The 14,495-nt window shown below is 49.0% G+C and overlaps 1 protein-coding gene across 2 annotated transcripts in view; it reads right to left on the bottom strand.

Moving 5' to 3' along the window:
* Nucleotides 1-14,495, bottom strand: part of MYRIP (myosin VIIA and Rab interacting protein) — a 196,616-nt gene that overhangs the window by 62,213 nt on the left and 119,908 nt on the right. For both annotated transcript variants that reach the window (XM_037148349.2, XM_037148348.2), the window contains exons 4-5: nucleotides 6,148-6,284; nucleotides 777-857 (exon numbers count right to left, since the gene is read on the bottom strand). In XM_037148349.2, coding sequence (XP_037004244.2) covers nucleotides 777-857; nucleotides 6,148-6,284 — 218 coding nt within the window. The remainder of the gene's footprint in view (nucleotides 1-776; nucleotides 858-6,147; nucleotides 6,285-14,495) is intronic.

Below are 14,495 nucleotides of genomic sequence, written 5' to 3'. Positions count from 1 at the left end.
ACTTGGTGATAGGAACTCGGCAGGGAGGGGGCTGAGAGAGAGGGAACTCTTGTGGGTGGACCTCAGTGGCTAAGGAGCTTGATTAGGACATGCTGAGGTCACGGTCCCTGGAGGACCTGCAGGTCCTGTTAGTTAAGCATCAGAATGCAGGGTCTAGAACTCTGGGCTGAAATCAGTGCTGGATTTTTCTGCCTCACCAGTACTCAGAGGTGCCCCGAGGCTATATCACGGTGTGGGGCAGCCCAGGGAGAAATTTCAGGCAGAAGGGATGAGAGAGAGAGGGGATGGGATCTTCATGAGAAGGCACCCAAAGAACAGAAGAGAGGGCGCAGAAGAAGTGGCAGTGTTGGAGAAGGCTTTATTTTAAACTAGAAAATTGATTTTGTTTCTTTAACCTCTGCTCTAAGGGAACTACCCCACTGAAATAAAAAAGTAGAAGTTCCATCAGTGAGTGATACATTCTTGATACGAATATTTTCATATGAATGGCACAGGTGTACTGCCTTTTATGGTCCAACTCCAGAGCACTCACTAGTTGGTCGCGAAGTATCTAATGGCTGGGCAGTGAATGCGCTTCTCTAGGTAACACCTTGGGTTCATTACCTACTTCGATGATGGACTCGTGCAAATGGCAACAACAGGAAGACCCGGGAGACTCCATACAGCAACACACAGTCGTACCGAGTGGTTACAATGCAGCTGGGAGGCTGACCATATCTGAAGGTGTTTCTCTTCCTCCAGCCTCCCATTAGCTATAACTTCTTAAGCAACCTTACCTTCTGACTGCCTATAAAATGTTGAGTCACTGCCTGAAACACTTCCTTCATTCTCCAGGTTCGTCTCAAAAAAGCTTCCTCCTGGCGGGGGGTGGGGGGGTGGAAAGAGAACAAATGAGTTTGATTATCGAAGGTCTTCCGTGAGCACTGAATTGGCAGACCACCGTGACTCACTGTAGGGCAGCCCTGCACAGAGGCTAGGGAATGGCTGGGCCACCAAACAACGCCACACTTTTTGACCAGTCACACTGTCCCTGTCACATAGTTTCCTGCTGTAGCATGGCTACCGCCCCCAACTTTCTTCCAGTGCCTTCTTTGGAGGCAATGTGGAGTCAAAGACAGAAAAATAGATTGGATTCAGAGACATGAGGTCAGTCCCTGGATCTGAAATTTACTGGTCATGTGACCTTGAGGAAGCTATTTAACCTGTCTGTCACCCTGCTTCCTCGTGGAAGCCGAGAGTGCTTTCCTCGCGGCGGGAGACGAGCCCTCTGTGTCTGATCGCTAGCTGAGCCGTGGTCCACGGCCCTGATCCAAACAGTTGCCCTTAGCTGACAGTTTAACCGTCATCCTTCTCTCCTGTGGAAGCAAACCCAGATGGAGACAAGGCCAGTAATGGCATTTGATCTCGTAAGGCCCACTGCCTCTTCTCTGGTCTTCTTTGACTAGATCCCTGGTCTGAGTCCCATTCTGAGAGGAGCAGTTGGCCACACTGTTTTTAACCTGGGGATTTTTATTAGAGGTCTACGCATCCATGAGAACTCTGAAGATGAGGATAGCAGATTTTTAAAAAATCACTTTATTGTATCCCCTAGTACCTAAGATAACACCCATATAGCAGATGGCTCAAAAAATTATTGAATCGAATGCTTGTGGAAAACACCATTTGAAAGAAACAAAACCATAAATATACATTCCAGCTCCAAATGGGCAAATGCCATTGGTACCAAGCCTAAGCAATAGGCCTGCAATACGCATGACACACCTGTGCTTTCTTGATGGGGGACCGCCTTGTAGGAACTCTAAGGGTAAGAGGCCCTTTGCAGTGGGTTAGCAGGCTCCTACGGTAATGGAATAGGCCACAAGGGGGCAGCCTATCACGGGGACTCAGTCTCTGAGTAATATGTTCATGGGAACCATGTACCATGCTCTGTATTTGTGTTTTTTGACCAGGCTTTCAAAAGGCCTGAAGTCCACTTACTCTAGCTGTGTGACATTGAGAAAGCAACTTGGCCTTCCTGGGCCTCAGTTTCCCTACTTGTAAAGTAAGGCTTTAGGGTAAGTCATCTCTTTTCCCAGGCCATACATTTAAGTGCTAGTCCATCACTTTGGCTCGGCTATGTCCCTCATTCATTCACTCGTTCACCCAGCAAGTGTTCCGTCAACACCTTCCAGGTGCCCGGCCCTGGACTGGGAGTTCGGGTATCAGGGTACATTGTGAGCAAAGCCAGAGATCCTCTGACAAACTCGACAAACTCGATAGTCTAGTGGGAAAGAATGCATTAATTGAAGATTTATATAAATAAACAGAAGCTTATAGATATGTCCAGTGCTCTGACTGGGCACTTCACAGTACAGTGCAAGTATTCAGCAGGGAAGACAGCCCCGCACAGTGAGTAAACCAGCCAAAAGGGAGAGTGCACAGCTTGCCCAGGGCAGGCAGTGGGGGCAGCAGGCAGCATCGAGGGCCTAAACAAGGGGCAGTGCGCTGGCCTGTGGGGGGGAGAGGCAGCCTGGGGGGGATGCTCTGGAGACCACACAGGTCATGGTCCTGATCCCAGCAGTCACGTGAAGCCAGTGAAGGTTGCTCAGGGTTGAGCTGGTCAGATTTATGCCTCTGGCTGCTGCATGGAAGGGGAGCGGGCAGGGTAGAGTGAGGAAGGGTAGGAGATAGAAACCATGCACGCAGCCCGCTCTTTGGAGTGTGCCTGGGACAGGAAACAGACTGACAGGACAGGAAGTGGAGGCATCAGTGCTGCCAGGATGGGTTTAGAACATGGGAGGGACTCAGGCATGTTTACAAATCAATAGGAAGGGACTGGTTAAGAGAGGGGCTGAATAGGCAAGAGGAAGGGACGAGAGCTTCCCGGAAGGGGACAGGGACCCAAGGCAGAGCTGCACACTGCCTACCCTGGGACGGAGGAGGGGAGGTCATCTGCTGAGAGAACAGAGAGGGAGGGGCGGGGACTGAGAGGAGACGGGGGAAGTTCTGAAAGCGTCCGTGGGAGACCGTGCTGACCAGAGGACACGCTCTGGCTCCGCTGGGCTCTACTCTTCCAGCTTAACCCCCCCCCCCGCCCCCCCCCCCCCCCCCCCCCCGTTTCCTTTAAATGCACAGGCGGGAGCTCGAACGTCATTTAGGATGGTGTCACCTTCCCAAGGGCAGAAAGCAACGGGGCTGTTCTGGAAAGCCCTGACCCCGCAGCCAGCCAACATCAGGCCATATCGTTCACGTGTGGGAGGAACCTCTGGTTTCGCTCGGCTCAGCATTTTCGGAAAAGCACGTCTGCCCGTCAAATCCCAGCTGAGACGTGTGCTGGACCGCTTTGAGGCTCATGCCAGAAACAGACTTAGAGTGTTAGTAAATCCGGCAGGAGTTCTTGCCCCCATTTTATTGATCCAACACTAAATCTAAGTGTATCAATCATTTATCCAGTTGTCTAGGGGTTAAGTGTATTCCTGATGGCTACGTTTGTCTCTTTATTTGTTGCTTCTTTTGGGGACTGTTAACAAACATCACGCTAAGTCCATCAGACAAACCATGGGAACGCTTGTTCCCACTGGACCTTACACTTTTTAATACATTTGTTTACTTATTTACCTAATTTCTCCCCTGGAAGGTTGGATTTGAGATGGCCGGATCCTGCCGGCCTTATCCCCCCATCTCTTAAACCAGGTGGGCACACAGTAGGCATTCAATAATGTTTACTGATGGAATAAGTAAATCTTAGCTATATCTGATTAACTTGCTGGGTCTCCATTTAGGCCTGACCCTGGGAGGGACTGAGGGCCGTGCAAGGTGGTCATATGACGGGTGGCCCATGAGAGTCTGTGGACGGAGTGAATTTTCAGCGGGCTGTCTGCATGGGAGGCTGCCCTGGGCCACGCAGAGGAGGCGTTTACTAGGTTAAAGGAGTTTTGCTCCGAGAGCCCCGGACCAGAGCCCGGGCCTTGCCTGCTGTAGATGTGGCCTGTTACGTTCTGATAATCAAAATTCTGAAAAGAAGCACCTTAGACAACACGAAGATGCACCATTTACTCAGAGTTCTCCTGAACAAATGACAGTGACCTTGGACGTGCCTTCCTATAACCTGGAGAGCTTTAAACAGAGCCTGTCCTGGGCCCCTCTCCGGGCATTCGGGAGCAACTGACTGAGCATGGAAGATGATCCGGGGACCTTTCCCAAAGCTCCCTCGGTAACTGAACACGTGGCCAGCACTGAGGATGGCCGGTGACAACCAGACACGGGTGTTAGGTGGCCGGCAGAAGGTGATGGTAATGCCCCCCCTTCATCCAACGGAACCAGGAGGCCCTGTATGTGTGCGAGGCAGAACTGAATTTTCTAGGTGGCGGGTAGAATAAATCTCATTGTTTTAGGGTCGTGGCGTCACAGGCTTGAGAACTATCTCATAAAGTGTCCCCTGTCTGCCTGTCTTCATGCTTATCAAAGGGAAACCATCATTAAAATGGAGATATCAGTCATATTAAAGCAACGAATCCTAATACTTCTATGAAACGTCTCGGTACCTACTACGTGCTTTAAGATTGGAACTAGTTAGTGCGACCCAGAGAGAACACACTGTGCGCCGGGCCGTGAGCCCTGCTTTGGGGGCACTGGGTAGAGGAGCTGTTGTCTCCATGTGGTCGGCAGGGGGGCAGCCTTGTCGGCCACTGCTGGAATGCCGTGCGGTAGATGGTGCACGGGACGAGGCCCAGATGGAGGAAATGGTGAACTTCAGAGGCCTGGGACCCATATCCGCTTCAATCCCAGCAATTCATTCTCTTTTGAAAATGACACTGGGGGACTTCAAAGCCCTCAGCCGGCCCGCCTGGGACTCGTGTGGGCCTGTTCCACCGGCGGGGTCATTAGGAGATGAGGAAAGAAATTGGGATTGTGTTCTGTCCTGCAGTCATCTCCACGTAGGTTGTTTTCCCCTCCCTTTGCATTAAAGCCGTAAAGAATGCCCATGAGATTTGAATTTGGGGACTTATGCAAAGGGCCCATAAATCAGGCTGGAGGATGTGCAGGAGAGGAAAGATGGGGTGCAAACGAGTGAGTCAGTTCTGTTCTGGAACTTTCTTGAGAAATATTTCTGGGTTGAAAAACTACTGATCATACCACTGCTTTTCATCTTGCTTTTCTGCCTCCGTTCCTAGAGAAAAATTTCTAGAAAAGCCCATAAAGAGAAGATAAAAATACTATGTGGCAACCTTGGGCACTGCTCTCTTAGCTATAAGCCTTCCTGAGCATCTTGAAAGACAGAAATTCTAACAACTACCACAAAAGGCGCTAATGATTCCGTGTTTAACGCTTCCATCCTATTTTCTCCCTTGTCCTCAGTGGCTGGCATATTTTTAGATAAGACATGACTGAAGACTTAATGGAGAATACGAAATACTGATGGTGAAAAAACTCCAAAGGAGATGCAGGAGATTTTTTTCCTCCTCTTTCTCGGGGATTAAAAAAAACAAAACAAAACACTTACCTGTGTCAGCAAAAGGATGAAAAAATCCTGCCTCTGCCTCTAGATTGGAAAAAAACAGCCTTTCTTTCTTTTGAAGGACATGCTTTTCATATTCTGACGACAATTTCTTCCTATTGGCTGGTTTACTACAACTTCTAATTATGCACCTTGGTTGTTTTGACTGCATGAAACCGCTTAGGCGGGACGCGGCTCCCAAGCTTCCTGGAGGAAGTGGCCATTCTTCCCATTCTCCGCTCACATCAGTTCCGGGCCCGGAATAAAGACAGTTTTGGAGTGGGAAGACGGGAAGTGGAGGGCGCATCCTCCGCATGAAGCCCTAGCCCATGCAACCAGCCCACGATGCCTTTCCAGTGTTTTACCCATTAGGGAAACATGATCGAGAATCTTTCATTTCTAAGGGATCCAGAATTAAAGCGTCCACAATCTGCAGCGATGCTTTGGTCCTCCCAGCTTCTAACGTACCCAGCCTGGGACCAAAAGACCGAAAACTTAACAGAAGCTTTGGTATGTGTCCTCTTTCTGCTCCGCCCTAGAACCAGATATTGAAGGAGCTTTCTCCGTCCAAGGTGCGTGTACCTCAGTGCACGGGGCCTCCAAACAGGCCTCCTTCCATCCCCCAGCCCCCCGCACCCCAGGACCCTCAGAGCAAGAGGCGGCCAGCATACCTAGGATGTCGACGCATGCTCCGCTCTCCAGCCGGTGTTTCCTGTACAGGTTTTTCAGGACTTTAGCGCTGCCAAAGCGCTTGAAACGGCTCTTCACATTATTGTAGAACCATTCCAGAGACTGGGTTCTCAGAAGCCTGGAGAAAACACAGAATTAGAAAAGGGAACATTGGACTCAGGAAATGGGATTGCTGAATGGTGGACCACAAAGGCTGCCACAACACTTCGTGGCCCCTTCCATCCAGACGTGAGCTCATTTCCCGACTCCTTGCCTCTGGGCTGGCTGACCTGCTCTGACCTCCGAGAGCGGCAGCAGTGTTGTTGTGCGAGTCTTGCAGCCTTGCGGCTTCCTCCCTTGCTGCTCTGGGCAGCAAGCCCAAGCCAGCCGTTGGGATGATGAGACCCATGTGATACAACCACCCCAAATGCCCTAGCTGCCAACCCCCGACAGGCGAGACAGGTGAGACAGGCCATCTGCTGCCAGTTGACCGGAGATGCATGAGTGACCCTAGGTAAGACCAGCAGAAGAACCATGCCCCTGAGTCCATCTCAAGAGTAAGCTTATACATGCTTGCCGCATGAAGCCACTGACTGATACATCTGTTTAATAGCAGGCTTTACATTTGATACTGCTACTGCGTTAGCAACATTTCTCATTTATCTTGGAGAAATAAAAAGCACAAGTGAGATAAAGGCTTTATGGCAAAATTCTCCAGCCTCTTCTCCGTTCAGCTGGACACACTGGGAAGCAGCGTCCTGGTCGGAGCTGGGGCAGTCGGTACAGACCCTGACACAATTCATCTCTCTTCTGGCTGACAAAAACAGACTTCTCGATCCCTCTCACTTGAAGAAGGGCTTTGGTTGTTACTTTTCTTCTTATGAATGTAGTAAGTAAGGCACACTCATTTCAGAGGGTTCAGAAAAGCAGAACCGATGTGAATGCTGCTAATTCAACAGACAAGAAGCGCCCGTGGCTGACCGTCCTCCCCGGATGCCAGTGACATCAGGGAAGGAGTCAGCGGGAAAGGAATCTGTAAAATGGAGAAGGAGGACGAGAACAGGATCAAACATTCATTTGGAAGAATTTCTGGGAAACCGGAAGCGACAGAGAATGTCGCTCTGTGGATCAGGCTGAGGAGCTGGGACTTGGAGGCTGGGAGGTCCAGTGTGGAGCTGGGGGTGCAGGGAGTGGGCCCGGTGATGAGACAGTATTCAGAAAGCCAATTGGATGGTTACGTGGGCAACAGCAAGGCCTCTTGGCCCCATCCACAAACAACTGGACCAGTGGTCCAAGGATGCTTTGCCTAGGTCAAACACAGGGAGCAGTTTTCTAAAAACACTGCAAAGTCTACTTGGGGAAGACTAGGACTTCAGTACGGGGGTTACCATCTTACAGTGAATCCTTCCCGTTCTGGCTCTGGGGGCGCCCCCATGCACCTGCTTACCAGATCCTATCTACCTACCCCAGAGCCGAGCCTGCCAGCTGCCTGCCTGGCCTACAGACTGGAGCTCCTTGAACAAACTTCAACCCCTCTGGGAGGCCTTCCCGGGCCACCCTAAAATACCACCACTGGGCCGGCACAGCTTCTCTCCTCTTACTCTCAGCTTCTCTCTCCATATTTTTATATGTGCATCTCTGTACCTCATATTCCATTATACATATTCATTATTCAGAAGATAATCAATATATGAATGTGTTAATGAATGATTACTTGTTAAATTTCTTACTATCTGTTTCCTCTTTCCAATGGAACACATAGTATATGTGTTTATGTTCATAGAATCCACCGGTACCTTAATAACAATAAACACGATTTTCCGAGGGCTTGCTCCGTCTGAGGCACTGTGCCAGAAGCCCTCCTTGAATGGTGATTTACTTCTCACAAAGTGTAGCGCAATGAGTGAGCACACGGGTTCAGGCTGGGACTGGCCCAGGCCCTGGCATCAGCTACCTGTGTGGTCTCGAACAAATGAATTAGCCCCCTCTAAGGCTTATCTTCTTCATCTAAAAGGGGAAGGATGACAGTGACCACCTTATAAAGATGTTTGCGAATGAAATGATGTAACAGAAGCAATAAGGTATCTGGCTAATTTCTTATAACAGCCCTATAAGGATGAGTCCCATTTTTATAGACGAGAAACAGAAATGTAGTAAGGTCAGGTGCCTTTTGCTCAAAGGAGCAAGCGACTGAGAGGGGGCTCGACCAGCGTGCGTGAAGGGCACCTGGCTCTCTTCCGTGAGAAAGATACATTTGCGTGTATTTTTCTATAGTATTTAATTACAATAAGCATCTGTCATTAAAAAAAACTCCAGGAAGCTGTTTTCAGAATTGAAAAGAAAAAAAAATACAGAAGACTTTGTCCTTGGCAACCATAACCCCTAAACTTATGATTTACGTCATCGCTTTAAGATCACAAAAGAATGCAGTTCTAGAAAAGACATGTTCTCCGGGCTGCCTCTCCCGCACGTTGGTGCCTCCCTGCTCTCAGAGTCTCCCACCTCTCAGAAGGACCAGCGGGGGCTCAGCCCTGCAGCTGAGAGGGTCTGAATGGGACTGATGGGAAGGGTTGTTACTGTCCCCCTCATTCTTTTGACAGAAGGATTTTTTTTTTCCCTTTTGGGACATTGTCTCCTCCTCCCCAACTTAGTCTACTTTGTTCTGGAAAGGCTAGCCCCACCCCTGACAGCCAAGGGCAGTTGGTCACATGACACTGCCCTGCCAATCAGGGTCAGGGTGGGGGCTTTCCCTAACGCTGTTGGGAAGAGCCACTCCCTCTCTGCTGGGCTGGCTCCTTGGCAGAATGAGGGCTTGGGGGCTTCCAGGGCCATCTTTGCCATCACTTGGGGGACATTTGCAGTTTTCGGAACAAAAGCATGTTGTATGGTGGGAAGGGGCAGAATCCTATTGCTATACTTTGAACACCTAGATCTACTCAAGTCCAAGGTCAACCCTTAAATGTTTTCATGACATGGGCCAATAAATCCCCTCATTTGCTTAGACCTTTTGGAGTTGGGTTTCTACCACAATATTTGCAATCAAGTCCCAGGGTTCAAGTTCATCATAGGATAAGCCCTCTGTTCCCTGGTTAGACCAAAACTGTCTGGCATTCAGAAGCACTTCTGTGTCCTCTAAAATAGAATACCTCAGCGTGCTCAAGTCACAGAGTGGAATTGAGGTACCACGCTGGGGCTGCTGGGAGCAGGGAGGAAGGCGCTGAGTCCTTGGAGAAGGGCCAGCAGAAACATAGCCCATTTTGGAGAGCGGAAAGCTTTTCCTAGGAAGTGATGTGCTTTAGATTATGTTTTGACTTAAAGTTAATGGGGAGAGCTTTTCTGGAAGCCCCAGGGAAGGCTCCGTCATGATTGCCCTCATTCAGTATTTTTGCTTTTATTTCACGTATTTTAACATTCATGGCTCAGAGGACACTCAGAGGATGCAGGTGGTTCATGGGGCAGAGGTGTAGGGAGAGGGCTGGGAGGACGCCAGCAGCAGGGGTGTGGACTGGCTGAGTCTGCTGCAGAGCCGCCCAGCCTGCAACACTACCCACCACCCGGCTCCCTGCCACCGCCACCCCCTGGTCTCCAGCTTCCACAGACAGAGAGGACTTCAGGCAAGTGGAGAGGAGAAGGACAGAACCTTGTGTCAGTGGCTTGCTGGAATGAAAGGCAGAGGGTGCATCTGCATCTGTTCATGGACTCCCTCACTGGTTCACTCATTCATTCTTTTATTCCTTGGAGTCCTGCATTAGTTCACTCATTCATTCTTTTATTCCTTGGACTCCTGCATTGGTTCACTCATTCATTCTTTTATTCCTTGGACTCCTGCATTGGTTCACTCATTCATTCTTTCATTCCTTCGCTATTCACTGAATGCACTATGTGGCAGGCACTGTGCTAGGGATGTGTGGGGGGGGACAGATGAGGCCCCTACCCAACAGCGCTGCTGGACTAATCTCTTCAAAGAGCGACGACACCCAGTTTCAGAACTTACAGGGCATGGAGAAGGACTGGGAAAAGCAGCTTCGGTCGAAGCAGACTGTGTCTTGGTCCACATCTACAAGGGCTAATCTGCTCGGTTCACAAAGTGGGGCAGGAAAACATTTGTTTGGGAACTGCTAGGAAGACATCTGGGGGCACACTTCGGGATAAAGTACTCTCTGGCAGATTAATTGCAAACCAAAGAAAAGGTCAAACTCCTTTTTTATAGCCACAGAGAATCAACAACCTGTTTTTCTTCCTCTCTCTCAGCTTTACCTCATTACTTGGTGTCCCAATGTCTTCACTAATTCTCACCCCCAGGCAGGCATCGGGAGAAACTCTCTAATCATTGTGTTGCTTCGATAAACATCCTAATTTTCACATCATGAATACTAATCACTTCAAGGCACTTGTGTAAGCAGTTTTCTAATTTCTTTCTGAGACATGAATACATCTGTAAACATGATGCATTCTCCTTAGAAGGCAGACTGGAATCACATAACTCAATGCAAGAGCAGCACTAAAACTATATGCACGTGAAACCTTCGCCTGGGAACACCAGACTGTGGGTCATCGGACAGAAATAATGCTGATTGTGAGCAGGAAGAGGCTGCCAACCTAAGCAGTGCTCAGGTCTTGGCTGCTGGTGACAAAGCCAGGCTTCCTGAGGCCACCAGCCCAGCACGGTAGGGCTCTGCACTCACAGAGTTCACCATGGGTGGGCCTCCGGGAGATTCGGGAGATCTCGCTACTTCCACCACGGTCCTCGAATCAGCGGTGTGGGCACCTTCCAGAAGCTCAGAGGGCGTGCACACTCCCTGCCTTCCACCCTCCCCTTGATCAAGACCTGCCAATGCTCCAGTGATAACTATTTTCATCAAAGCTTGATAAGCTCTAGCCTGGTGAAATTAGCTAGATGTTTTCTGAGTTCTCATGAGTTTTTTTCTTTTAAATTTTCATCTCAATCTGTGTAGGTAGAACGAGACAGACTAGCTGCCTTTCCAAGAGAAAAGAAGTGGGCTAAGTGATAAAAAGCTTTGAAGAGGCCCCGGCTGGGTAGTTAGTTGGTTGGAGTATTGTCTCATATACCAAAATGTTGCAGGTTCGATCCCCGTTTGGGGTGAGTATGGAAGCAACCAACTGAGATTTCTCTCTCATATCTTTGAGTGAGGACTACCAAAAAAAAAAAAAAAAAGCTTTGAGGAGGAACAGAATCATTCAAATGCTACTCAAAAATTCAGGTGCATTAGTTACAAAAAAATAAAATGCCAAAAATACCGTTGCTACAAACTCAAATCTGTGTATAATACACAGCAAAGCTCCCCCAACAATCTATAAGAAAGGGCTGCTGGTCTGAGGACCACACCCTGAGAACCACTGAGTTCAAGGACAGATTTGGCATGTCCCAGGGCACAGCATGATTCAGAGCTGCAGGGAAAACAGCAGAATGACAGGCAGGTGGTGGAAAAACAAGACTCCATCAGTCCTGACAGCGTGAAGGCCCTTGAGCACCACGCCAGAGCAATCAGTTTTGAAACGTCAAGAGAGGCTGAGTGAAAAAGAACAGCCCTCACGCTGGGACACCTGAGTGTGTCACCGGGAATTTGCAGACAGACATGGCCAGGAGGCTGAGAGTGTCCTGCTCAGTTGATTCGTGACAAATGCTATTAATGGGAAGCCCCACGTCAGCGGCGAGAAGCTGGCGTTGATAAATAGCGAGAAGGGAGAGAAGCCTGGGAGAGAAGAGAGAAGGTGCCGGTGGGACAGACCGGTAGCTGCCCCTGGGCCCTCTGCACACATGTTCGTTCTCTGATCTGCACGGCAGCTTGAGGGAGACAGATGAGGACACTGAGGCTCAAAGAGGTTGGGGAAGTCCAAGGTCGCACAGCCAGTAAGATGCAGGACCATGATTTGAAGGCAGCTCCATCTGGCTGCCAACCCCCTGTATCTTGCCTAGACCACGCAGACTGTGGATATCACATGGAAACCCTTGCCCTGTACTTCCCACAGTGCCAGGCAATCTTCGACGTCCTTTATACAATGACCTCTTCACTCCTTACAACCACCCAAGGGGGTAGGTATGCTTATGAGTCCCATTTCCCAGAGGAGGACCTGGGGGCTGTGGAACCCGCCTGAGGGCAGAGGCAGTAAGGGGCAGATTCAGGATTTGCGCCTGTGCCCGTCGCCACTGCACTATGCTGGCTCCGCCCTGGAAGGGAGGGGGACTCCAGGGAGAAAGGTAATGGGCCAGGCAGGTGTGCAGCTCGGTCAAAGTTCTGGAGGAGATGAGGAAGCAGCTGCTGAAGAATGCGGTGCGGCTGGCCTGGGTCTGTGGAAAGACCCTGGCTGCCCTTCCCTCCAGCTGTGTGTTGCTGATCTAATTGGACTCACCTTTTCTGGATCCAATCAAATCCTTTCCTCACCCACTAACTCCCCAGAACATCCCTGCCAGCCCTGCGCCAATTCCCAAACACTCCCCGCCCTGGGCCAGCCTTTCTCTCCATGATTGAATGATTGAACGTCCCTGCAATGCTCCAAATAGGGACAAGAGTGTGTACAGGGGGAAGTGAGTGGGCTGACCCAACTGTCCCCTCCCTCTATCATCTCCAGCACCAGCCTTGGCCATGACAGTGGCCAGTCCTGCTTCATCTTCCAATGAACTAACCGAGCATGGGACCGCCTTCTTCCTCAGACAGAGCCATTCACAGCTGTAAAACTCCAAACATGCGAAAGTCACAGAGAGCAACTCAGCAAGACCCCCGAGTGCAGTGGAGGAGCCTGGCTTCAGGGAGATTGGTTTGGTTGGGTCTACAGCGGGGACTCAGACCCCTAAGTTACTGGATGCCTTGGAGTCAAGCTCTGAAGAATGGAAAGACGACTCTTTTTCCATTGGGATGGGAGAGGTTAAAGATGGCCACAAATTCTTTGCTGTTTCTGTCTTTGAAAAGTAGAGTGTAAATTCCCCTCTTCCCCGAATCTGTGCTGGCCTCAGAGACTTGCTTGCCCCTTAAATGTGGCAGAAGTGCTGTGCTGGAATTCTGAGATTAAGTCCCAAGCCCTGCACCTGCATTCCAGGCTGCCCGGAGCCCTCTGTCCGACGGCCTGAGCTGCGGGGCAAGAGATGGAGCTACTCTGAGACTCTGGTGCTGGAGAGACCTTGCGGGGAGGCCACACTGGAAGTCCTAGGGGCACAGAGTGAGAGAAGGTGGCCGGCTGGCCTCTAGTCACAGTCGCTGTGTCCCTCCAGCTGAAGCCCCATTTTTAATGAAGAGAAGTGCCTACATTTGGCAATGATGTCTCTTGACAAAATGACAATCTTAACTAGTTTTGAGTTATGCTCAACTTACTAAAACTTCTCTCACCAGCGAGACTGGTATTGTTAAAAAAAAAAATCCCCAAATTTCAAATCTGAATAAGATTGTACTAAGTGCAATTTATGAATCAGCTTCAAAAGAGCCAAGTATGGTGGTGGTTTTTATTACAAATTATTGATATTGCATGCTGCTTAAAACCATGCTGGAGGAAATGTCTACGGGATTTTAACCATCAGACTAAGAGCCCGATCAGTAGCTGCTTTGTGTAAATAAGACATATTCACAGAAAACAACTTTTCTCAAGTTCAACACTCAAAATATGAAGGTCTTTTAATTTTCATATCTCCATTTCAATGTGAAATCAGACCATTTATCATCTTCTTAATTTCCCTTTGATATGCACTTTGCCCCACAATAGCTGATACTCTCATACAGTAATTCATACGTTTCCATTTTCTTTCTCATTTATTTTCCAGTTTGGGAGGTGTATTCATTTCTCTAGTGAAAGTTTTACATTCATCAAACAGGCTTCAAAGTACTTTCTCTCAACCCTCAATTAACACTGAGAGAACGAAAGGGATTTTGAAAATATTGATGAGTGTGCTTCCACCAAGACCAGGAAAATACAATGATAAGTAATAGTTTTTTGGTATTTTTATTTATCTTTAGAGGGGAAGGGAAGGAGAGAGGGAGAGAAATATCAATGTATGGTTGCTTCTCGTGTGACCCCTGCTGGGAACTGGCCTGCAACCCAGGTATATGCCCTGTCTGAGAATCGAACCGCGATCCTCTGGTTCACAGGCCCATGCTCAATCCACTGAGCTACACCGGTCAGGGCTATAAGTTATAGTTTTGATTTAAATAAAACATTGGAAGAGGTTTTTTGGGTTTAACATACCTACTTTTTAATTTTTCAACATTTTTCAATATTCATTGGAAAAAGGAATCATCAAAAATACATAAACCTATTATACAGGGGGACACAGTTTCTTTTGTCTCACTCTCCAATAGACTTTTAACAAATCCTATCTTTAGTTAAAATTGTGATACTCTGT

This window comes from Artibeus jamaicensis, unplaced genomic scaffold (genome assembly GCF_021234435.1).
Source record: "Artibeus jamaicensis isolate MK-2021 breed Jamaican fruit bat unplaced genomic scaffold, CSHL_Jam_final contig_519, whole genome shotgun sequence".
Lineage (NCBI taxonomy): Eukaryota > Metazoa > Chordata > Mammalia > Chiroptera > Phyllostomidae > Artibeus > Artibeus jamaicensis.
The sequence above is the reverse complement of the archived record's forward strand: the minus strand, read 5'-3'. Positions and strand labels throughout refer to the sequence as shown.